The sequence below is a fragment of the Gadus morhua genome, chromosome 11, assembly GCF_902167405.1.
Source record: "Gadus morhua chromosome 11, gadMor3.0, whole genome shotgun sequence".
Lineage (NCBI taxonomy): Eukaryota > Metazoa > Chordata > Actinopteri > Gadiformes > Gadidae > Gadus > Gadus morhua.
In genome coordinates this window covers 27,444,570-27,470,121 of record NC_044058.1, presented here as the reverse complement: position 1 = coordinate 27,470,121, position 25,552 = coordinate 27,444,570, and the positions used below count along the sequence as shown (strand labels likewise).

Genomic DNA, 25,552 nt, shown 5'->3' with positions numbered 1-25,552 from the left:
GGAGCGGTAGAGAAAGCACAAACTTGGCTAGAAAGGTGATTGTGTGTGTGCGTGTGTGTGTGTGTGTGTGTGTGTGTGTGTGTGTGTGTGTGTGTGTGTGTGTGTGTGTGTGTGTGTGTGTGTGTGTGCGTGTGTGTGTGTGCCGTACACGGCGCTCATTGATGTGCTAATTGCTGGGGGTGATCCGTCCTTTGTGTGATTTGACCGTGATGAACTGTTGGGCCCCTGGAGATAAAGGGCCCCATGCTGGGGGCCGTGTGGAAACATTGTCTCCGGAATCACCGGCTCCCCTTAATCCACGGCCACGCCCGTTTATCATCATAGACACACGCACACACACGCACACACACACACACACACACACACACACACACACACACACACACACACACACACACACACACACACACACACACACACACACACACACACACACGTACACGCACATGCACTGCAAACACAAGCACACCACACATACACACACGCAGCGGAAACACCCAGGTTTATTCAGGGGTGGATGAGGCCGGTTGAGGTAAGATGGGATGGAGGGGGGGGGGGGGGGGGGTGAGACATGGGTCCGGGGTGAGATGGGGGGGGGGTATGGGGAGATGGTTCGGGGGGGGACTCTGGTCCTCTCGTCCTGGCTGATAGTCACGGGCTGTGATAGGATAACAAGGACAGAACTGGTCCAAGCTGTCTCTGAGAACTCCTCGAATGGGGAATCCAACCTCCCTCAGCCATCGCTTCTCTTCACTCACATGGTGTTCTTCACACTCAGCAATATGAAGGAATCTGAAGCAGATGAGAACCATATAACCATATAGCCGAGGGTCAGTCCATTCAGGGGGCCGGTGGTTTGGCGGAAGAGGGTCTCCCATCACAGAGACAGGCTTGGTGCCTGAAGAAGAGTCAAGATGTTTTGAATGATGGTCGCTGGCGAACCACCAATGACCAACGCAGATCTCCATTGTTGAGCTGTCACCACCCGCCACACAAGCCAAGCCAAACATCAGGAACCCTCAACACTGAGCGCTGCTCACTCAGCACTGAATTGATTGATTTGATATGATTCAAATGAGGCAGTAAGCAGCAACAGGTTGCGTGTTTGTGACACGCGGTACGGTTTTGAGTGGCGCCAGTAGTGGGTGACTTGACATGGCTTGTGAGGACAAACACTCACAGGAGAGGAGTATGAAGCACGGATGGAGCTGCATGTGGCAGCATGTGTTTGGGTCCACCGTTCGCTGGGCAGAGCATGGTGCTCAGCGATGGCTTCTAATCTTACCACTCAATCAACGGGAGAACACACCGGCTGCTTCCTCCGTGGATTAAAGGGACAAGATTTCTCCTCTCATAGACTCGGGTGGTGCTGTAAACACATGGTCTACACGCTGCTTTACTACAGATCACTGAGTCTCCGATCGTCGGAGGCCAAAAGCTGTTTCTTGTGGCCGACGATTATTACAGGCTATTTAGTCATCTTAGAGTCGATTCTTTTTTCCAAAAAAGATGTATGGTGAGTTCAGCTACGTGTCGTTTAGGAACACGTAGCTGAACTCACAGTGGGCACTCAAAGCGCTGTACAATATTCACCCATGCACACATTCACACACCGACGGCGGTGTCAACCATGCAAGGCAACAGCCAGCTCATCAGGAGCAGTTAGGGTTAGGTGTCTTGTCTTGCTCAAAGACACCTCGATACTCGGAGGAGCCGGAGAATCATTCTAGCAACCTTCTGGTTAACCCGCTCTACCTCCTGAGCCACTTGCCGCCCAGGTATGTGTGTGTGAGGTAGAATGCTGATGCTGGGATGCTACATTGAAGAGAACACATCCACTATTCTTTCCAACCTCTTCAACTTACCTTCCTGATCGCCTACAGGGGTGCTGTCAGCCTGCGCTCCAAGATAACGCTTTACGGAGCGATCACAACAAACCACGCTGAGTTCTTGGGTCAGAACTCTGAGAGTTCCATTCTCTGCACGTTTCTCCCTCACTGAGACGCCTTCGCTCATCCTCTTTCTTCGCCGCTTTCCTCTCCCTGCTCACGTCCCAGGCGCCGTGCTGGTGTGACGGAGCTCTGTGCACGGTGTATGGCTTCAGGGTTTGAACAAAGCGATGTACTCCTGTCGGACAGACGGGCTACACTGCGCCTTCAAACTAATCTTTAATGGCTCATCCAAGGCCATTAAATCACGCTGCATCCGCCAGCCTCTCTCGCTCTGTCCCGCCCTCGGAGGCTCTTCAGTCTGTCTCTTTTCTGTCACACCGCCTTCACACTACAAGACAGTGGCTACAGGCTTCGACCGCCTGTTCACCCCGCGCCTTTATAGTGGAAATGAAGGAATATTTCCACTCTACACAACATTCAAGATCCACTCGTGTGATCGCAAAAAGGGAATCGGCGGAAATGCTAATGATATACGATGAATGTCAAGCTCTTCGTCTCGTCGTCTTCCTTCCTCTTGTCAGTGAATTCTTAGCTGATAATGAGGATTGTGTCTGTGAGATTTACACAGCGGCTAAGCAAGAGCTGACTTCGGTGTCCGTTATCAGACAATCTGCAGCATTCAGAACACCGGTGTGCCTGAGAAAGACCTGTTCTTCTTTTATTCAATTGTATGTCTCATTTATATTTTTTCATGTATCTGTGTTCACGCGTGTCAATGCATGTGCGTGTCAGTGCGTGCTTGTGTGTGCGTGAGTGTGTGGTAGTGTGTGCGTTTGTGTGTGTTTTCATGCACGAGTGCTAGTGTCTGTGTATGTGTCTACCTACATGCACATGCGTGTAACGTGGCGTGCGTGCCGTGTGTCTTGCCGCCGCTCCCCCCCCCCCCCCCCCCCCCCCCATCAGAGGAGGAAAAGCCCGTGGTGACGGAGGTCACGGTGAGCGAGGTCACATGGGACGGCTTCACGCTGTCCTGGCGCGCCGACGACGGCGCCTTCGAGGGCTTCCTGGTGGAGGTGACGGACGCCGAGACGGGCGCCGAGTGGCGCAACCACACGGTCGCCGGTGACGGCCCGCAGCCTGGCGGTCACGGGGCTGTCGCCCGTCACCTGGTACCGAGCCAACGTCTACGGCGTGTGGCGCGGCGCCCAGATGGAGCCCGTCCACGCCGACACCATCACAGGTACCGGCAGCGACGGAGGCACCAGGCGGGGTCTACGTCTTGTTCTCTGTGACTGACCGCTCCTCCGGCCAACGCCTCAATCTCCGTCTCGACCCGATCTTCCTCCAACCGTCCCTCTCTCGGCGTGGAGCCTGAACACTTTATCTTCTTCTTCATTTTGTTCTTTCTCGCCTCGGAGCTTTTACTACTAACCTTCATCTTCATAAACTCCCCGTTCAAAGGGAGTTTACTAAAAGCTGCAAATGGTAATTTATTGAAATCTAAAAGTGGATTATCTATTGGTGGTTATTCCTCATTAATTACCCAGCAGCCTCATTCATTTGTTTTCCATTGAAGCGCAAACAACGGTCAGAAAGTGCCTCTGTCCAAGACGTAATCCCTCTGAAACCCAGACTCAAGGCATCGGTTGGTTGTTAAGAGACCGGGGCACGGCACCTATTCATGTAAACACAACACGGCACCGGCTCTCAGCCGACACATCTCACCTCCCATTGTGTGAGTGCGTATCAACTCGCCCGCTCGACGCAGACCTTTTTACAACCACAGCTTCTGCTTCCTGTACACCCGCTACTACTACTCTGCTCAACACAATCCTCCACACAACACTCTGTTCTCCCTTAAGCTTCTGCAAACAAAGACCCCCCCCCCCCCTCAGCAACACCTCCTCCCGGGTGCATATCCCTCTCTGCCAACCCTGGATAGAGAAGGGATCTAACTGCCCAACACAACACCTGCAGTCTTCATGTTTCCCTGTACTAAAGCTGCTGCTTATCCAAAGGAGCTGTCAATCTGCCCGCTAGAATCCAGCGATAAACCACACCTGGTGGGTGTGTGTGTGTGTGTGTGTGTGTTTGTGTTTGTGTTTGTGTGTGTGTGTGTGTGTGTGTGTGTGTGTGTGTGTGTGTGTGTGTGTGTGTGTGTGTGTGTGTGTGTGTGTATGTGTGTGTGTGTGTGTGTGTGTGTGTGTGGATCCAGGTGTGGTAAATAACCTGCCTGCAAACGCACAAATCACCATAATTACAGCAGATTTAGGAGCTGATATGAAGTGCACAGCAGGTGTATATAATGGCAACTGGGCACCCAAGGGACACCTGATACCCGGGCATGGCTCTGCCATCAGAAGGTTTTTATTAGTGTTGTCAAGTACACTGTAAATACATCATGAACACGATGGGTACTCTCTGTGGACGTTAAGCCACTAACGAGAGAGTTACGGACCTCTCCGTACATTACTCATGTGCTCTTTGTATCAGCTCAGCTGATTGATTGGTCCAAACATCAGTGGAAGATAGGAGGACTGACAGAGAAAAAGAGGGAGATTGAGGCATTGGAAGAAAAGAGGGACATAAATAGATAGAGACCTATTGACAGAAAGAGATAGAGGCCTAGACAGTAAAGAGAGAAGGAAAGAGATAGAGACCTATTGACGGAAAGAGATATAGAGGCATAGAGAGAAAAGAGAGCCAGGAAGAGATGGAGAGGCTTTGGCAGAAAAGAGAGTCGGAAAGAGATGGAGGCATTGACAGATAAGAGAGACAGAATGTGTTAGAGAGGCATTGACAGAAAAGAGAGACAGGGAAAGATAGAGAGACATTGACAGAAAAGAGAGACTGAAAGACATGAAAAGGCTAGAGAAAAAGAGAGACAGAAAGAGTTAGAGGTATTGACAGAAAAGTGAGATGGAGAGGCATTTAGAGAAAAGAACGAGAAGTAAAAAAGAAGTAAAGCAAAAGGGAGAAAGGAAGGGAACAATAGAAGCATTGACATACAAAAGAGAAAGAAAGAGAAGGAAAGATGGAGGCATTGACTCAAAAGAAAGAGGGAACGAAACAAAGGATGGAGAAGAAAGAGAAGGGAACACAATGGGAGGATTGTCAGAAAAGGAGTAGGAGAAGGAAACAAAAAGATAGGAGGCTTGACAGAAGGGAAATGGAAGACAACAAGCCCTGGGGCTAGTGTCCCTGTGTGTGGGGGCTCCTTTCTGCCGGGGTGCCCCAGCCTCCTCCTTGACCCCAGACTTCATTCCCAGGCGCTGTGTCTGCCCCTGGGCTCCATGCCCGCCGTGCCAAGGGCTGTCCAGGCCCGGCGGAATATGGCATACGCTCAAGCTGACCCATTGTCCGCATGCTAATAGCTGGTGGAAAAACATCTTAGCGTTTCTTATATTAGCATTAGCCAGACCATTAAACACCCCCATACGGGCGCCCCGCTAATTTGATTGTTTTTCGCGAACCATCGAACTGAACGGAAGACATTACCGTGAAACCAAACCCGCTGGCGGTGCGGGATGAAAAATGCAGAAACAATAAAACGTTGTTAACAATTTCTTTTACCAAAAAATGACTGGAGCCCGTTTATATTTCGGAGGGCGGCCAGACCAAGATCGGCTGAGGCCGAGGGGATGTAGTTTACGGTAACACACGCGGCTGCCTGTGTGTTATTATCCCTGGCAGGGCCGGGACCCTGGGTAACGGGGGTCCCGCTGCCTCACCGTTTCAGCGGGGTTAGCCGCCGGCGCCTCGTAGCTCCTCTGGTAACAGACTCCTCTTTGTGAGGGAGCGGGAGCTCTGCAGGTCTGAAGGAGGCAGAGCGGTGGCTAGGTGGACGAGAACCTAGTAGCCAGCTAGCATATGTTAGCCCCTGTGATGGACTAGCCCCCCTCCCCCTCTCCACAACGACGCCAGCTATCCCCCCCCCACCCCCCGGTGGCTAATGAAGAGTGGCAGCTCGGTGGGATTTGTCTGCCCCTGCTTCTCATTTCCATCACTTCTTCTTCTTCTTCCCCACAAACGCGAGCCTCCTCGCCCCCCAGATCATCTGAAAGGAGGGCGGGCGGGTTCAGGGGGGCTCCGGGACCTGCGGGACCCCCGCGCTGGGTGATGGGTTTTAATGAGCAGCGGCTCTGGGTTCACCCAGGCTGCTGCCCCCCGCCCCGGCAGAGAGGCTCCCACCAGCCACTGTGGAGGAGCACTGCGGCCCACATGTATAAACACACATCTATATAAATACACATATATGGATATATGTGCCTATATGTATCCGTGTGCGTGCTGATAGCAGAGGTTTCTCTGGCTAATTAGCGCCGGCGAGAGAGGACGTCTGACACGTCTCCTCCGAGGAACGGCTTCATCTCGGCAGCTGGAAGGATCCTGCTGCCTCCTATAGCCATTAGTGGCGTCTGTTTCTGACTGGTTGGTTCCCAGCACCAGCCTTTACTGTACCGCGTACACATACACACACGTGTCCGCACTCAAGCGCGCGCGCGCGTTGAGACATCTGCGTCGGCTATATTTAGGTGCTGCTGTTGACAGCAGAAGCAATTACTATATCGCAAAACCATCCTTCCTCTGAATTCCCTTGAACGTTCCCCCGCGGCAGCCTGCCACGCTCCGCCGTCATGTTTCTAGACGGAGGTTCCAGCGTGGGCGATTCTCCCACTGTGTGTTTTCTACCCGTAGAAAAACGGTTCTCTTACCACGGGGCTAACCCTGCCGCAGCACACATCACTCTCCATGTAACCCGAGCGTGTTCATCTGGGTTTCTGGGGCTCCTCTCATCACACTAACACGCCTGTCACACACACACACACACACTCTCGCTTCCTTCACACGTCTGCGTGGATCATCTTCATCCGCAGAACCCGGAACTTGTTCCCTGAAAGTCTTCTTCTAGATGCTTCCATCTTTACCTTCACGACAAACCAAAGAGAAACAAACACCTTCCCCTCCCCCAATCAGAGTCTGAGCCCGAGGTCCAGTCCCTCCTCGTGACGGAGGTGGGCCCGGACCGGTTCACCCTGACCTGGGAGGCGGAGGAGGACTCCTTCGACACCTTCGTGGCCATGGTGCGCGGCGTGGGGCTGAGCGGCCCGCAGGAACGCGTCCTGGCCGGCGAGGACCGGAGGGCCGCCTTCCCGGACCTCAGGGAGGACACCGAGTACGAGATCGAGCTGTTCGGTCTGGTCGCCGGGCGGCGCTCCAAGTCGCTCACCGCCGTGGCGCAGACAGGTACGCCCACGCGGCCTCACGGGGGGGTCTGAGGGCGAGGACTCACGGCCGCCTCCGGACGTACTAACTCCACTCCCCCCGAAGTTTCAACCTCGTCTCTGTCTGTCTGTCTGTCTGTCTGTCTGTCTGTCTGTCTGTCTGTCTGTCTGTCTGTCTGTCTGTCTGTCTGTCTGTATGTCGGCCTCAAGTGGACACCTCCCCATGCCCGGTCTGAGCGGGAAGAACTCACTCCGGACGTGCTAACTCTACGCCCCTGTGTGTCTGTCTGTGTGCCGTTCGCTCCTAGCTGCCGTTTGATGATGTGGCAGCTGCAGTGAGCAGCGTGGAACACGAGTCGATGCGCTCGCCACCGTCTCTTTCCTCTTTGGTGAATTCCTCTCTTTGTGTGTGACCTAACCTCGTAACAGAGTTGTTATTTGTCCAAAGCGTTTACCGCCGTGGAAAGCAGCTAAAAAAAAAACAAAAGAAAAGGAAAAGAAGAAAAGTATTAAGCCGTTTTAATAGAGGCTCCTGCCAAACTCATGAATATTTGATGAGGGGCTGTCTCATGCCTGCCACTGAACCTGCTGTTGTTTGTTTGTCTGGGCGCACCTTGGTGTGCGAGCGCCTTGTCACGTTCCCGACGCCTCTGTGTGTGTGTGTGTGAGTCTGCTCCCGATGAACCTCACCTTCATCAGCAAACAGCCCCTTCATCGGTGGACCTTGATAAACACACACACACACACCCTGCTGCTGGGCTTCAACCGGGGGGGGGGGGGGGGGGGACATCAGAGGAGCAGCACAGGAGATTAGCTTGCCGTTACGCCAGACATGTCCACTGTCCAGTTGTCCAAGACCTGTTGGTCTCTCTCCCTTTCTGAATGTGTGTCTCATGCCCTTCTCCCTTAAAAAGAGGTGGTGGTGGTGGTGGTGGTGGTGGTGTTAGATGGTGGTGGAGGTGGGGGGAGGGGTGGGTTGTCTGTGTCAAACAGAAAGGGCGTCTGTGTCTTTGTGTGTCCCCCCCTCCCCTCCCCTACCTCACCCCTGGGGGTAAAGCTTTACTCTCGGGCTGCGTGGCACATGTTTCACTTTTGTGTGTGGTGGAAAACGGGGGCAAGCTAATCTCCCCGGGTCTGTCACGCAAGATACCCTGGCTGAGGGCCGCTGGCGGCTGGCCCCTGGTGCCATGGGTGGGGCCCCTGGAGCACTGGCCCTCGCAGACCTCCTTTGTCCCCGACACTCTCTCTCTCTCTGTGTCTGTCTGTCTTTCTCTTTCTGCCTCTCTCTCTGTCTGTCTGTCTGTCTCTATCTACCTCTCTCTGTCTGTGTCTGTCTGCCTCTTTATTTCTCATTCTGTCTGTCTGTCTGTATATCGGCCTATGTCTACTTCTCTCTTTGTCTGTCTGTCTGTCTGTCTGTCTGTCTGTCTGTCTGTCTGTCTGTCTGTCTGTCTGTCTGTCTGTCTACCGCTCACTCTCTTTAACAACACTCTTTAACATCGCCAAACCAGTTAAAAATTTAAGAAGTATGTCACACACACACAAAGACACACACCTCCTCTCTGTCAACTAACAATCCTCAAGCTGTCGTCCACAGCGGGAAACACGACTCACCTCAAACACAGTTCAAACGACACGACGTGTGCCGACGGACGACAACACGCCACACGTCGTGCTCCGATGCTACTCTAAGCTAACGCTAACCACCCTCTCCCCCTCTCTCTTCTCCTTCTTCTTCTTCTATGGTTGGCCTTGCAGAGCTGGGCACACCCACGGGGATCCGCTTCTCGGACGTCACCGACACGTCGGCCATGGTGCACTGGATGGTCCCGCGGGCGCGCGTGGACAGCTACCGCGTCACCTATGTGCCCGCCCACGGAGGTGAGCGCTGGGGACGGACGGCTGGGTGTGGGACGGGGGGGAGGGAGGTCAAGGGAATAGCCTGGGAAACGTGGCATTACATCATCTGTGTTTAGATTGAGAATCTCAAACTTAAACACACACACACACACACACGCAAACACTCACGTCATTCATTATTCATTAAACAGTCAAATAATAAATGAGAAAAAGTTCATTCGAGAGATGCTGGATATGTATCAACTACTTGATGAAATATGGCATATACAGTTACATCACGAAGAACACACTTTCAAATAATGTATTAATAACCACATGTTGAACTCAAATAATCGATGTTGAACTCAGTAACTTCTATCTTACCAAATGTTCTCCTATTACATTACTGGAAAAGGCAAAGTTGGTTGAGTTCAGCATACTGGCCGCTTGTTCACTGCCTTCACCGTTGACTCCGTTGACTATTTCCACCGGTCTGCTACTGCCACCTAGTGGCCGGTCCTCGTAATGACCGTGGGTACCACAGTTGGTACGATTTCGTTTTCCGGTATCACCATCTCTGAAAAGCTTACCACTTGTTTGGTTAAATAAGTGTTCAAATAACCTAATTGGATCTGACATGTTCATATATAGACCCCAAACATTGAAAAAATCATGAAATCATGAAATCCCAGCATGAAGAATCAGGGTCAGCTTACTGGACCAGAATGCTTTGCCCATGTTGACTAGACACTCGCAATGCACTGACATGGAATATAATAATAATAACATAGCAATTAACAACTATTATTAAGTAAAGTAGTAAAAAGTATATGAAAACAGTCTTGAAGCAGTACATAGGCCTCGTAAAGCCTGACTTCCCATCGCTGTCTACGGTGTGTAGTAGTTAATGCTCACAGCAGGAGGTGTTGACTGTGCCCCCCCCCCAGGGAGTCCCCGGAGCGTGACGGTGGACGGAGGGGAGTCGTCCACGGTGCTGTCCAACCTCACCCCAGGGGTCATGTACCACGTGGCCGTCATCGCCTCCAAGGCCTCCAGGGAGAGCGAGCCCGGCTCGGACACCGTCACCACCGGTACGCTGCTCACACATAGGCATACATACATACATGACTTACATTATATACATTATATACACCCACAGATACGTTATATACCTTACTGTATATACATTATATACATTACATATATACACCCACAGATACGTTATATACATTATATACATTACATATATATACACCCACAGCTACGTTATATACATTATATACACCCACAGATACGTTATATATACATTATATACAACCACAGATACGTTATATACATTACATATATATACACCCACAGATACGTTATATACATTATATACACCCACAGCTACGTTATATACATTATATACATTACATATATATACACCCACAGATACGTTATATACCTTACTGTACATTATATACATTACATATATATACACCCACAGATACGTTATATACATTATATACATTACATATATATACACCCACAGATACGTTATATACCTTACTGTATATACATTATATACATTACATATATATACACCCACAGATACGTTATATACATTATATACATTACATATATATACACCCACAGATACGTTACATACATTATATACACCCACAGATACGTTATATACATTATATACATTACATATATATACACCCACAGATACGTTATATACATTATATACACCCACAGATACGTTATATACATTATATACATTACATATATATACACCCACAGATACGTTATATACATTATATACATTACATATATATACACCCACAGATACGTTACATACATTATATACACCCACAGATACGTTATATACATTATATACATTACATATATATACACCCACAGATACGTTATATACATTATATACACCCACAGATACGTTATATACATTATATACATTACATATATGTACACCCACAGATACGTTATATACATTACATATATATACACCCACAGCTACGTTATATACATTATATACATTATATATATATACACCCACAGCTACGTTATATACATTATATACATTATATATATATACACCCACAGATACGTTCTATACATTATATACATTATATATATATACACCCACAGATACGTTCTATACATTACAATGCATATATTCATCATCATTATCTTCAACTTTTGTTATTAGACTCAAGGTCCATTTAAAAGACATACAATCCACAAAAAAATAGACAACACACACATAAATAAGAATAAAAACATTCCGACCACTTATAAAAGGCACTTATACAAATGTCTCCAAAGGTATGACTGGTAGCGTAATGCGCTATAACTTGGGTTCGACAGCAGCATTATAATTTAATTTTTTGAGTCATTCAAGCGACCGATAAATCTGTACATGAGGTTCCTCAATAAAGCTTGTATGGTGTTAACTCCTGCATTCACAAATAGCTCACTTGCACTGCTCCACCTTGGTTTTTTAAGTAAGATTCTAAAACAATCATTGTAAGCAACCTGTAGTCTGTGTATACTCTTAAAAAAAAAAAATAATAATTTACCCCATAAGGGGGCAGTATACAGGGGAGTGCAATATGCTCTGAAGAGACACATTCTTAAATGATCAGAGCACATATGAAATTTTCTTGCCAACATATTCGCTTGGGCATATAATGTACGACACTGTCAAAAAGGTCGTCATCGTCAATTTGATCTGCTATATATATTATATATATATATATATATATATATAGATATAGCTATAGATGGATATATATAAAGATATAGATATGGATATATATATTAGTGCTGTCAAGCGATTAAAATATTTAATCACGATTAATCGCATTAATGCCATTGTTAACTCACGATTAATCGCAATTAATTGCAAATCTTTTTTCTATGCTAAATATCCCTTGATTTCTTTGTCCCATTAATTGTTCTCATTTTAATGCTCTTATCAACATGGAGAAGTGCATCGGCTTGCCTTGTGCAAATGTTTTTTTATTGATAACAACATTGGCATATACTGATCAAAACAGGACGGTACAAAAAAAAAGCCTATAGTGCAATTAAACGATGAACATACAAACATACTGCCTTGAACATAGCAGTCAGGCTACTGCTTCTTTGTTTTGAGCCAAAAAATAAAAATAATTAAATAATAAATTGCGTTAATCGCGCGATAAATTTTTTTACGGCGTTAAAATTGGTTTGCGTTAACGCCGTTAATAACGTGTTTAACTGACAGCCCTAATATATATGGAGGGTTAGGATATGTATATACTCACAGATACATTCTATACATTATATAGAATGTTCTAACATAATATATTATATACTATATTCATATGGACACCCATAATTATGAATTTACTATGTACTCACATGATATATTATCTACTATATTCACATTATACATATGGATTACTCACAGATACATTAGATATGAGGACACTCAATCTCTTATTACACACACACACACGCACACGCGCACACACACACACACACACACACATACACACACACACACACACACACACACACACACACACACACACACACACACACACACACACACACACACACACACACACACACACACACACACACACACTGCTATTCTGTTCCAAGTGCCAGGATTAGGGCAATGTAATGTTGCCCTTTTTAGGATATCAACTATCAGGTAGAAGCCACATCCACCAAAGAAACCCAGTGAAACTCATCTCATGTGTGTGTGTGTGTGTGTGTGTGTGTGTGTGTGTGTGTGTGTGTGTGTGTGTGTGTGTGTGTGTGTGTGTGTGTAGCTCTCGACAAGCCGCGAGGTCTGACTGCGGTCAACATCTCCGACACCGGAGCTCTGCTGCTGTGGCAGCCCGCCATCGCTACGGTGGACGGCTACATCATCACCTACAGCGCTGACACCGGTAGGTCGCCGCCGCACTGCCTTCTGGGAGCTGGCCCTGCTGGCAGACGTCTACAACAGTGGCGGTGGAGCCGTGATACATATATGTATACAATATATATAAATATATATATATGTATTTGTGTTTTTGTTTGAGTGTTGTGACATGGTCCAAGATGGCAGCAACATGATGTTATGTTGTTATGAAGTATTTCTGTATTTAGATATGTGTGTATTGCCATGTTTTTGTGTATTGTAAAGTATGTATTTATATTTATGCATCCTGCATAATAATAAGGCATTAAAGCAAAACCGCACGGGTACTTATAAGCAATTATCTATCTTTATCCATAACTATACTACAATAATAACCATAGCAGCTATAGTTACTAGCCTACAATTAGTTAGTTTACCTAACCCTAACTAACCGTAGTTAAGTATGATAAAATAGTCCAGCTAAAACAAAAGTGCGTTGATCCCTGTGTTGAGTTATGGCGCGGCCGCCCCCCGTCCAAACCAAGAGCTTCCTGCTGTGCAGAGACATGCTGACAGAGAGGGTGCGTTTGTTTTGCCACAGCGGCGTCGGTGATGGAGCGCGTGTCCGGCAACATCGTGGAGTTTGAGATGAACTCGCTGGTGCCGGCCACCCACTACACGGTGAAGGTGTACGCCATGAGGGAATCGGCCAAGAGTGCTGCCACCTCCACAGACTTCACCACCGGTAGGACCCCCGCGCACGCACCCGTGGCCGCCCAGAGCGCTGCTGCACACTCTGGCCTCACGTTCACCCATTCACACTCACATTCACACACACATTCACACACACATTCACACACACAAGACTGTGTCTACCGTGCAAGGCGACACTCAGGAGCAGTCAGGGTGAGGTGTCTTGCTCAGGGACACCTCGACACCCAGCTAGGAGGAGCCGGGGATCGAACCAGCAACCTGCCAGTTACAACTCAACCCGGCCTACCTCCTCAGCCACTGCTGCCCCAAACTTACATCGTAATATGATCATATAGCGGCACTATTACTGTGGCCTAGAGGTTTTTTAATGGAAGATGACATAAACATTTGACATCTATAATATTCAATAAAATGACAAGAAGCCCTGTGACCTGCCCCCTGTGACCTGCCCCTGTGACCTGCCCCCTGTGACCTGCCCCCGTCCCCCGTGGGTGAGCTGCTCCCTGGGGGTGGGGGTCCACTGGGTGTGTGTGTTTCTACACACTGATGTCTCTCCCTGTGCTCCTAGACGTGGACACGCCCACGGACCTGACGGCCACCAACGTCCTGACGGACAGCGCCCAGCTCACCTGGACACCCCCCCGTGCTGACATCACCGGATACATCCTCAGCTTCCAGTCCACCGACGGCACCGTCCGGGTGGGTGGAGCCTGGGGTGGGAGGGGCCTGGGGTGGGAGGGAGAGGAGTCTTCTGAGGGGGAGCGAGTCCGTTTGAGTTGGAGGGACCCTTTTTAGGGGGAGGAGCCTGTTAAAATAAGGGGAGGGTTCTGTTCGATTAGGAGGAGTTTATAGTCAGAGTTATTTTCGAGTGGGAGGAGTCTGTTATAGCATGGGGAGGAGTCTGTTATAGAATAGGGAGGAGCCTTTTTGATTGGGAGGAGTCTGTGATAGTAAGGGGAGGAGCCTTATTGATTGGGAGGAGTCTGTTATAGTAAGTGGAGGAGCCTTTTTGATTGGGAGGAGTCTGTTATAGTAAGGGGAGGAGTCTGTTAGATTGGGGTGAGTCTGTGTGGGTGGGTGGAGCCTGGACTGGTGGTAGGGGTTTGTATGGGTGGGAGGGAGGAGTCTGTTAGAGTGGGAGGAGTCTGTCAACGTGGGAGAGGTTTTATCACCATTTCTTAAGTATTATTTAAAAAAACATAAATGAAACAAATGCATGTATATTCCAGGCAATGAGGCTGTGTCATGCTCCCTGATGATGGTCAGGACCGGCCTGTAGAGCTTATTATGGTCTGTCTAGGCCGGGAGGTGTTGTAACGGTGTTTGTCGCCCCCTGCAGGAGGTGGTCCTGAGCCCCACCGCCACCTCCTACAGCATGACGGCGCTCAGCGCCTCCACAGAGTACTCCGTCAGGCTGCAGGCCATCGCAGGGCCCAAGAGGAGCAGCATCGTCTCCACCCTCTTCACCACCAGTCAGTAGACAGGATACTCATGAGACATCACGCTTACTGTAATGATACAAGAGATAGGAAGAATGTATACTTTATATTATAGAAAGTTAACTAGTATGAGTGCGTGTGTGTCTGTGTGTGTGTCTACCTGTGTGTGTGCATGCGTGCGTGCGTGCGTGCGTGCGTGCGTGCGTGCGTGTCAAACTGTGTCTCCCTGTGTGTGTGTGTGTGTGTCTACCTGTGTGTGTCTACCTGTGTGTGTGTGTGTGTGTGTGTGTGTGTGTGTGTGTGTGTGTGTGTGTGTGTGTGTGTTTGAGTCTAACCGTGTCTCCCTGTGTGTGTGTGTGTGTGTGTGTGTGTGTGTGTGTGTGTGTGTGTGTGTGTGTGTGTGTGTCTAACCGTGTCTCCCTGTGTGTGTGTGTGTGTGTGTGTGTGTGTGTGTGTCTAACCGTGTGTCCCTGTGTGTGTGTCCCCAGCGGGCGTGCTCTACGCCCACCCTAAGGACTGCTCCCAGGCCCTGCTGAACGGGGACACGACGTCGGGCCTGTACACCCTCTACCTGCTGGGGGACCAGAGCCAGCCCATCCAGGTGTACTGCGACATGACCACGGACGGGGGCGGCTGGATCGTGAGTCCCTCCGCTCTGCCTCCTAGGCTCGACAGACACACACACTTCACACTCAGGGCTTAGTAGTAGCCTCTTTTGTTTTTGACGCATCTTTAAATCTCTACAGCCAGCCATCTGCCGGCTGTAGAGATTCACACGGCAACGTGTGATGGGGAGAGTCCTCCCTAATCCCTCTGGAGGACCGAGAGGGGAAACCTTGAGGAGGAACACAGAACGAGTTCAGTGTTCATCAGAATGAAGTCGCAGGGAGGACAATGAGTTCTTATGAAAGGAATTGTCTCGCCGTGCAGCTCCAGATAGACGCTATATTCAATATCTTCCAGTATATTCCTTTATATTCCGGTATATTCCTGTATATTCCGATATTTTCTGGTATATTCTGTATTTTCTGGTATATTCCTTTATATTCCTTTATATTCAATTCAATTCAATTCAATTTTATTTGTATTGCCCTTAATCACCATGACTGTCTCAAAGGGCTTAACAGGCCAAATATTTATGACACTTCACTTTGAAATCCGGTATATCCCTAACCCTGGATGTCCTGATCTACCAGGGTGAACTTCTGAACCCGTTGGGTTCATCCTTGGGTCATCCGCCGGAGATCTCCTTCCTTCTGCTGTGGTTCCTCCCAGCTTTACGTAAATGAAAGTCTATATAATCTGGAGGGATTATAACCGTCCTGCCGTCTGTCTGTCCGTCCCCAGGTTTTCATCCGACGCCAGAGTGGCAAACTGGAGTTCTTCAGGAACTGGAAGAACTACACGGCTGGGTTCGGAGACATGAACGATGAGTTCTGGCTTGGTGGGTCCCTCACACGCTGACATATATGAATTAAACACAGATAGTTAAACTGCACTTAATGGTGTTACTACACCATTATTAACAACACTATCGTTATCCTGTTTGCCATTACCGTTATGTTATAAATCAACCCAGATCATGTTCATTACTTATCTTTTCATGGATTCGTAAGTGATGAAGGAATTAACTGAACTAATTCCTGTTCCTGAGTCGTATCTACCTTTAAGGAGGAATATTCTATGTCCTTCTATGTTGTTAAATATAATCGGATTGCTTCTAGAAGACTTTAAGGTCAGGCAAAGTGAGAAGAGACTGGAGAGTGGGTCTGAGAAGACATGCAGCTCTGGACTGGGTGGGAATCGAACCTGTGTGGCTCTAGTAACACACTCCCCCCCCCCCCCCCTCTCCCCTCTCTCCCCCCAGGTCTCTCCAACCTCCACAAGATCACAGCAGGGGGGCAGTACGAGCTGCGCGTGGACCTGCGGGACAAGGGAGAGTCGGTGTACGCCCAGTATGACAAGTTCTCCGTGTCGGAGCCCAGGACGCGCTACAAGGTCCACGTGGGCGGCTACAGCGGCACCGCAGGTGGGTCTCCTGCTGCCACAGGTCCGGGTCGGGTTGGGGCTCCTGCCGGGGCCCTGGACCCGGGCACTGCTAGCGATGGGTTACATGCAGAGACCTCAATTTCCTTCAGATTTAAAAATAAAGTATGAAAAAGATTATTATAGATCATTCAATTCAATTCAATTTTATTATTAATCACCATTACAGTCTCAAAGGGATTAACAGGCCAAATATTTATGACATTTGCTGTATTATTATATATTATGTACCAGCCGTGTCCTGGCCATTTCATCCCGGAATTATAAAAAAAAAAAAATACAAAATTAAAATTGAGAAAAATAAAACAAAAGAGAAATTGAAATAAAAAATGTGTTCAGAATCATTAAAATGAATCATAAACTGTTCTGTGTCTCTGTAATGACTCTTTATCCCCCTCCCTCCTCTTCCTGTCCACCCTGTTCCACTTCCTGTCCCCAGGTGACTCCATGATCTACCACCACGGCCGTCCGTTCTCCACGTACGACAACGACAACGACATCGCCGTCACCAACTGTGCGCTGTCCTACAAGGGGGCCTTCTGGTACAAGAACTGCCACCGGGTCAACCTCATGGGTCGCTATGGCGACAACAGCCACAGCAAGGTAGGCCACGCCCCCTCAGAGGTTACCCGCCCCCCCCCCCCCTCCCCTCCTACACAGAGTCGACCGCTAAATCGCTGTCTTGAAAATGTAGTTCATAGCTTTAATTTGAGTGTAATTTGATAGAAATGCCACAGCTACGTGTGAGTGAAACTCTGGAGAACTCTCAATCTGTAGAACACAGGTGTTCTACAGATTGAACACACCTTCTGTATGCTCTATAGAGTTCTATAGAGAAAATATAACGCGACTTACAGTTAGTGCATCCAGTCAGTGAGATGAGGAAACAAAACCAAGTGCCGGAATCATCTGAGTGCATTCAAATTCCAAAAATAACTGCTTTAAGAGCTGCAGTATAGAATCAAGAGACAGAGAGACAGACAGAGAGACAGACAGACAGACAGACAGACAGACAGACAGACAGACAGACAGACAGACAGACAGACAGACAGACAGACAGAGAGACAGACAGAGAGAGAGACAGACAGACAGACAGAGAGAGAGAGACAGACAGACAGACAGACAGACAGACAGACAGACAGACAGACAGACAGACAGACAGACAGACAGAGAGAGAGACAGACAGACAGACAGACAGACAGACAGACAGACAGACAGACAGACAGACAGAGAGACAGACAGAGAGACAGACAGAGAGAGAGACAGACAGACAGACAGACAGACAGACAGACAGAGAGAGAGACAGACAGACAGACAGACAGACAGACAGAGAGAGAGAGACAGACAGACAGACAGACAGACAGACAGACAGAGACACAGACAGACAGACAGACAGACAGACAGACAGACAGACAGACAGACAGACAGAGAGAGAGAGACAGACAGAGAGACAGACAGACAGACAGACAGACAGACAGACAGACAGACAGAGACACAGACAGACAGACAGACAGACAGACAGACAGACAGACAGACAGACAGAGAGAGAGACGGACAGAGAGACAGACAGACAGACAGACAGAGAGACAGACAGACAGACAGACAGACAGACAGACAGACAGAGAGAGAGAGAGAGAGACAGACAGACAGAGACACAGACAGACAGACAGACAGAGACACAGACAGAGAGACAGATTGTCATTGTGCTCCTCCGTTGTGCGTGTCTTTGTGTCTTCGGTGTTCACTGTTACCCTCTGTCAGTGTATGGAGGCGCCCAGGGCAGTAATGGAGCATCAGAGGAGTGTGTGTGTTCTGATCCGACTGGTCTGACCCGTTCCTCTCCCCAGGGCGTCAACTGGTTCCACTGGAAGGGCCACGAGCATTCCATCGAGTTCGCCGAGATGAAGATCCGACCGGCCAACTTCCGGAATCTGGAGGGGCGGAGAAAACGATCGTAGACGCCTCCACCCCCCTCGCCACCTCCCCATCCCCCCACCCCTCCATCACACACTCCCCTCTGGACTCACCCCTCACCCCACCCCGTCTCCAGCCCCCCCAAGTAAACCTCACACACCCACCTGCAGCCACCAAAGCCACTGCCACCTGGACACACCTGGACAGGCTCCACCTCAGCCCGCCTGGACACACCTGGAAACACACCTGGACAGGCTCCACCTCAGCCCAGCTAGACACACCTGGAAACACACCTGGGCGAGCTCCACCTCTGGCCGCCTGGACACACCTGGGCGAGCTCCACCTCAGCCCAGCTGGACGCACCTGGACGCGCTCCGCCTCCATCCAACACTCTAATTCTCTGAGATGAAACACCCTCTCTCGCGGGGGTTTTATTATTTTATTTTCTATAACGGCGTCGGTGGAAATGTCACCGACGCCAAATTCGACGAGGAGATTCCGAAGGAACGAAAAAAAAGCACGGACTTAAGAACCGAAGCCCGCACAACCTTGTGTTCACACACCAAAGAGAGCGAGCCCCCCCCCTCGCACCGCGCTCCCGCTCTTCCCCTCGGAGTCTAAAGCACAACGAGACGAGACCGGTGGCCCGTCTCACGTCAGAGAACCCCTTCCTCCCCCTCACCCCTCGCCCCTCCCGACCCCCGGGACGTCCGCCGGCAGTGTGTCTCCGTGTGTCCCGGCCCTGCGTCCGAGGGACTGAACCGTTCGGCTAATAAAGAAACTCTTCACCAACTGTACAAGTTTTGTTCATCTCAACCCCCAACGTTAGATTAAGAAAGCACTGATTATTGTGACTCTCAGAAGAGTTACGTCCGCTGCGGAGAGACCCCCCGTCCCCCCCGCCTCGTCACACTCCATCGCTGCTTGTTTGTCTCTGTGCGAATAACTGCCCCCCCCCCCCCCCCCACTGCCTCACCCACCCTCTCCTCACCAGCCCCCCCTCCCGGCCCAGTTCAGCTGTGATGGTTTGGATTCAAATACGATTAAAAATGTCCGCCCCTCCGCATGGCTTGTGCACATGGATGGAGTGTTGCTATTGGTTGTGTAAACCCCCGCCCCGCCCCCTAAACACACACACACACACACACGCGTGCACGCACATACACACAGGCCACTTTTCAGCTCTTGCATCATGGGTCTTGGGAGCGTACGAACGCGGAGAGAGAGAGAGACGGAGAGAGGAGAATATTCTGTTTTCCTTGGTTAGGGTTTCTCCATGAATCTGAGGCAGGACCTGTTATTCAGCGTGTGATGAGATGGAGATCGATCATTGTTATTATTATTATTGTTATTTTTATTATTATAATTATTGTTTTTTTGTTGTTGTTTTTTTCAAAATGTGAATACCGTACTTCATTGTCGATCAAGAGAATGTTTTGTGTTGTCAAAGTGTGAAAGATGTGGATTCTCATAACACGGACGTTGTAGCGTGAGCACGGCCCATTCCAGTTGACTTTAAAGTGTCGATATCGTAATATAAAAATAATTATCTTTTGGGCAGAACCAAACTAAAACCCCCCTCCTCCCTCCCCTCCCTCACTGGGAAACTAACCCAAACCCCCCCCCCCCCCCCCCCACCAGATACCTGTGTAAATTACGTCTCTCTAGGCTCTTGTTTTCAGATTCTGTCATATGTTTATAACTGGGTGAACTACAGGTGTTTCTGTGTAAAACGTATTACAATAAAACAAAGTTTGTTTAAAATCAATATGCATCCATTCATTCAGTTACTATTTAATACAACAATTACCTTCCAAAGAAAGATCTTGTTTTTGTTGTCATGTTTAGATTGAAAGCATTACCAGTTGGTAGCCCTATGGTATTATTGGACCATAGCAATACATCTGATGAGCTCCTGGGTCGAAGAGGTCAAACAAATACATTTCAATGAGTTTTTCCTGAGGGGGCTATAGGCCTATCGAGATTAAAGTCACGTACAATAATAATAATAATACACCACATGCTGAAACATGCGGTGTGTATGAACAGCTCTCTATGGTGCGGAGAAGCTGGGGGACCAGGACTGCAGTAAGCAGTGTTACCAGAGGGAGGCAGCAGTGAGTAGGCCGCCGACCCTTTTACTGGACGCTACTTGACTCTCCCGACCTTTCCCGGACAAGAAGTTATTTTTGGATGGCGAAGCATCTCATGCATGATTCAGATCGTTAAATCCAAGTAAAAACCTGTTGGAGAAACGATTGTTACATAGGTGGCGCACTGGTTAGAGTTAATGGTTTTGTTCAGTCCCACCACAACATCATTTTATATATTAAAGACTGTGTTTAGGTGTTCGATTCCCGATTGCATTTTATTTGATTTCACTAATTTAACCTTTACTCATCCAGGTTGAACACATTCAGATCAAACATCTCTCCTCGGTGGCCAGGTTGAGAGCACAGCATGGGGTGAAACTCAACCCACAATCAGACACACACAACACCCATCATTCCGCGATCGAAGTCCAAAAAAGGGCACCGTGCATGGCTTCCTGGTTTTCCGTGGGCTGGGCGTTGCCAGTGGACTTGCGCTGGGCTACAGGAGGTTGAGCAGAGCAGCTCCAGCGTGTCTGCTGCCTTGCCAACCACCGCGGTAATGATATCACCCTGTCGCATCGTCGTTCAGATCTGAAAGCGTTGGCGGAACTGCGGCGATCTCACTTTGGAAATGACGGTAAGTTTCCGGTGGCGCCTGGTGAAGTTCCTCACCGCCTCCACGGCGCTTTTCCTTCTGGTCCAGCTCCTGCTGAGTGGGTTCGCCGCCCTCACGCTCGACGAACCGCGGCGGCAGAGTCCTCTCCCTACCGGGACGTCCCGGCTCCTCTCCCCGTCCACTTACAGCTATGTGCTCAACCAGCCTGACCTCTGCAGAGACCAGCGCCCCCTGTTGCTGGCCCTGGTTCCTGTTGCCCCGGGAGACCGGACGTCCAGGGACGTCGTGAGGAGGACTTGGGGCGCGAAGCAGCAGGAGGGCTCGGCTCGGGACCCCCTGCTGCTGACCGTCTTCTACGTGGGTGTCTCTTCGGAACCGGGCGTCCAGGGCGCACTGGTGGCGGAGAGCGGGGACCACGGCGACATCATACAGATGGACTTCGTGGACAGCTACCAGAACCTGACCATCAAGACGCTGATGATCATGAACTGGGTGGCCACCTTCTGCCCCAACGCGTCCCACGCCATGAAGGTGGACGCGGATATCTTCGTCAACGTGTACCTCCTGGTGGAGGTGCTGCGGGGGTACCCCACGAAGGGCTTCATCACCGGCTCGGTCATCCGGGACGGGAGGCCCCGCCGGGACCCCAAGAGCAGGTGGTACGTCTCGGAGGAGGCGTACCCCGATTCCTACTTCCCCCCCTACGTGTCCGGGGCCGGGTACGTGTTCTCTACCGACGTGGCCCGGAAGGTCTCCCTCGCGTCCCGGTCCGTCCCCATGGTCCCGCTGGAGGATGTGTACGTGGGGCTGTGTCTGCGCGCGGCCGGGGTCAGCCCCGTGTACGCGCAGAGCTTCCTCGCGCTCAGGAACTTGTTCGAGGTGAGACACCTGGCGTACGACCGGTGCGCGTTCGCCGCGCGCGTCATCGTCAACGGGTTCAAACCCGCGGAGCTTCTGAGCATCTGGGAGGACTTCTCCGTGAACCGGCTCACCTGCTGACCAGTTCTCCGTCTGTCTGAATGTTTATCTCTCCGTCTGTCTGTCTGTCCGTCCGTCTGTCTGTCTATCTCTCCGATCATCTGTCTGTATTTCTGTCTGACTCTATGAACTGTAGGCCTACATGCACTAAATACCCAGGCCTATTGCGTGCCTCGCAAAAACTTTTTACTCAAGGCATTCATTCAACAAGCTCTCATAAACAATACCAAACTCTCTCTAAAGCGTCTCACGTTTTTGAGGGTAAAATTGGAGATCGAAATAAGAATGTTTGATACGCGTGTGGTGACACAGAACGCTCACCAGAAGGCGCTCTCTGATCTGAGAGCAGACAGAGAGCGTTTGGCCGCACTGTGCGATCGATGAATGGACTTCGCTGAGATGAATTACCTCTGACGTCACTAGAATAATGGACTCCGTTGAGATGTCTTACCTCGGACGTCCCTCAATTAATGGACTTGGTTGAGATGTATTACCTAAGATGTCACTAAACGCACCAAAGAACAGAACCGTACTAACCTCTTTAACCTGCTGTCACACTGCACTCTGTCCAGCTGAACCTCTTTAACCTGTCTCACTGCACTCGGTCAAGCTCTACCCCTTTAACCTGTCTCACTGCACTGTGTCCAGCTGAACCTCTTTAACCTGCTGTCTCACTGCACTGTGTCCAGCTGAACCTCTTTAACCTGCTGTCTCACTGCACTGTGTCCAGCTGAACCTCTTTAACCTGTCTCTCTGAACTGTGTCCAGCTGAACCTCTTTGGCCTGTCTCACTGCACTCTGTCTAGCTGAACCTCTTTAACCTGTCTCACTGCACTGTGTCCAGCTGAACCTCTTAAACCTGCTGTCACACTGCACTCTGTCCAGCTGAACCTCTTTAACCTGTCTCAATGCACTCTGTCAAGCTCAACCCCTTTAACCTGTCTCACTGCACTGTGTCCAGCTGAACCTCTTTAACCTGTCTCACTGCACTGTGTCCAGCTGAACCTCTTTAACCTGCTGTCTCACTGCACTCTGTTCAGCTGAACCTCTTTAACCTGCTGTCTCACTGCACTCTGTCCAGCTGAACCTCTTTAACCTGTCTCACTGCACTGTGTCCAGTTGAACATCTTTAACCTGCTGTCTCACTGCACTCTGTTCAGCTGAACCTCTTTGACCTGTCTCACTGCACTCTGTCCAGCTGAACCTCTTTGACCTGTCTCACTGCAATCTGTTCAGCTGAACCTCTTTAACCTGTCTCACTGCACTCTGTCCAGCTGAACCTCTTTGACCTGTCTCACTGCACTCTGTCCAGCTGAACCTCTTTAACCTGTCTCACTGCACTCTGCCCAGCTGTGCTGCTTTTAGGAGCTAGGTTGTGCAGCACTTTTGAAGCAATCCAAAAGTATTTGTATCGCTTACTGTGAGGAAAATGCCTATCGCGATGCCTTAACGTGGATCAAATATAAAGCTTTATAAACAGTTTTCAGACATAAATCGTCTACTTGCTCACTGGTATGACCTCTGATCATAGTTGAAAGTTATGTGTGTTTTTGTTTATGTGCACACATTAAAGACTACCATGGAAGGAAAGGTGCACCCAGGGAGATGTGTTCCCATTTCGTTCAAGCTAGCCTGTTCTGTGTTTGAGTTGATTGGATGATGAGTTAATTGCTGTGTGTAATGAGTGGGTGGAGTGGAGTCCCTACTGAAGGGCTTGCCAGGTGGCAGGTAGCTTTAAAAGGAGAGGTCCCCACCTTGGTGACCTCACCTGCCACTCAGCCACTCGTGTGGTTCATGTGAGTTTTTGTCTGCACACGTTTTGTTCAATTAAATGTCAAATGAATGCGGTGTCTCGTGCTTTCGAACCCTGTTCTGATGGCTGTGCTCGTCAAAGTCTGAGCAGGGAGTGGACAGCTTCACTGTGACAGGCAGGTTCCACTAGGCCGGCCCTGACGGTCATAAACATGGATCGACACCATTGTCCATAGATTTAATGCACACATGTTCGTAGCCAGCTATGAGGTCACCGAGGTCCAGAACTATGTCATTTTTGCAGCGAGAGAACGTCAACGCAACTGCAAACAAAATCAGCGGTGGATAACTTTTCCGAGACGGGTAAATGCTTAATTCAGTTGTAGACTTGTGACTCTGTGATCCCCCTACAAAACTGAACCCCTGCAGCCGAAGTCGCAGTCCCACAAAAACCCTGGCTACGGCCCTGATCGCACAACATTTAATGTGGAATGAGATTCATCGAGGCTGAATATGAATTACAGATAGTACCCGAGAGACTGTCAATAATGCGTGGTTGATCCTGAGTGTGTGGATGAGGATGGAAGGAGATGTGACCAGCCTGCCTCTGCAGGTCTCCTGATGAACACCACAGAGCTGTCACCACGTAGCCAGCAGCCTTTTGTTCCCCCTCACACTAACACTTCACGTTCACACACAAGGTGTTTTAGGACTGCATGTCGTTTCATTGACTGTGGTAGAAGTTCCTTCATAATCAAGGGGCAAGTAACCAAGTCCTTTGGGTTTTCCTCCAAGAAGACAGCAAATCAATGTATGGGAACAATGTTGGGAACTCACCATCGTCATTCCTGACGTTTTTTCTTTCTTTTAAATTTCAATAATTGTCTTTTCTGTGTCTTCTAAAGCCCTACAACATTATGTAAAGCGCTATGCAAAGCAGTGTGCCTGTCCTTCGTGTCTGAAGGGTGCTAAACCTGCCTTGCCCATTCTTCTCCCATCATCATCATCCTGAGTGGGAGTGCGTTGGTTCTCTTTGTAACGACCTGTCTAAACCACGCACAACACAGTCCAGTCCATCCTGTTTATCGCTCGGTACTCCAACCGCACGATCCTTCCCCTCAAACCAGGGCCGATTGGGGA

At 49.4% G+C, this 25,552-nt stretch overlaps 2 protein-coding genes across 2 annotated transcripts in view; both read left to right on the top strand.

The window, feature by feature from the left end:
- The window catches only part of LOC115554508 (tenascin-like), a 50,798-nt gene extending 30,057 nt beyond the window's left edge, over positions 1-20,741 (top strand). Inside the window, 14 exon segments of the mRNA XM_030371282.1 lie at positions 2,856-3,019; positions 3,021-3,132; positions 6,870-7,139; positions 8,876-8,998; positions 9,904-10,047; positions 12,787-12,906; positions 13,462-13,605; positions 14,143-14,273; positions 14,914-15,046; positions 15,502-15,653; positions 16,361-16,457; positions 16,881-17,042; positions 17,499-17,662; positions 18,907-20,741. Coding sequence (XP_030227142.1) covers positions 2,856-3,019; positions 3,021-3,132; positions 6,870-7,139; positions 8,876-8,998; positions 9,904-10,047; positions 12,787-12,906; positions 13,462-13,605; positions 14,143-14,273; positions 14,914-15,046; positions 15,502-15,653; positions 16,361-16,457; positions 16,881-17,042; positions 17,499-17,662; positions 18,907-19,017 — 2,027 coding nt within the window. The 3' untranslated portion in view covers positions 19,018-20,741.
- Positions 20,742-21,487: 746 nt separating this feature from the next.
- On the top strand, positions 21,488-24,503 carry b3galt8 (beta-1,3-galactosyltransferase 8). Its single transcript, XM_030371311.1, has one exon. The coding sequence runs from the start codon at positions 21,698-21,700 to the stop codon at positions 22,679-22,681; it is 984 nt and encodes a 327-aa protein (XP_030227171.1). The 5' UTR covers positions 21,488-21,697; the 3' UTR covers positions 22,682-24,503.
- The last annotated feature ends 1,049 nt before the right edge of the window (positions 24,504-25,552 follow it).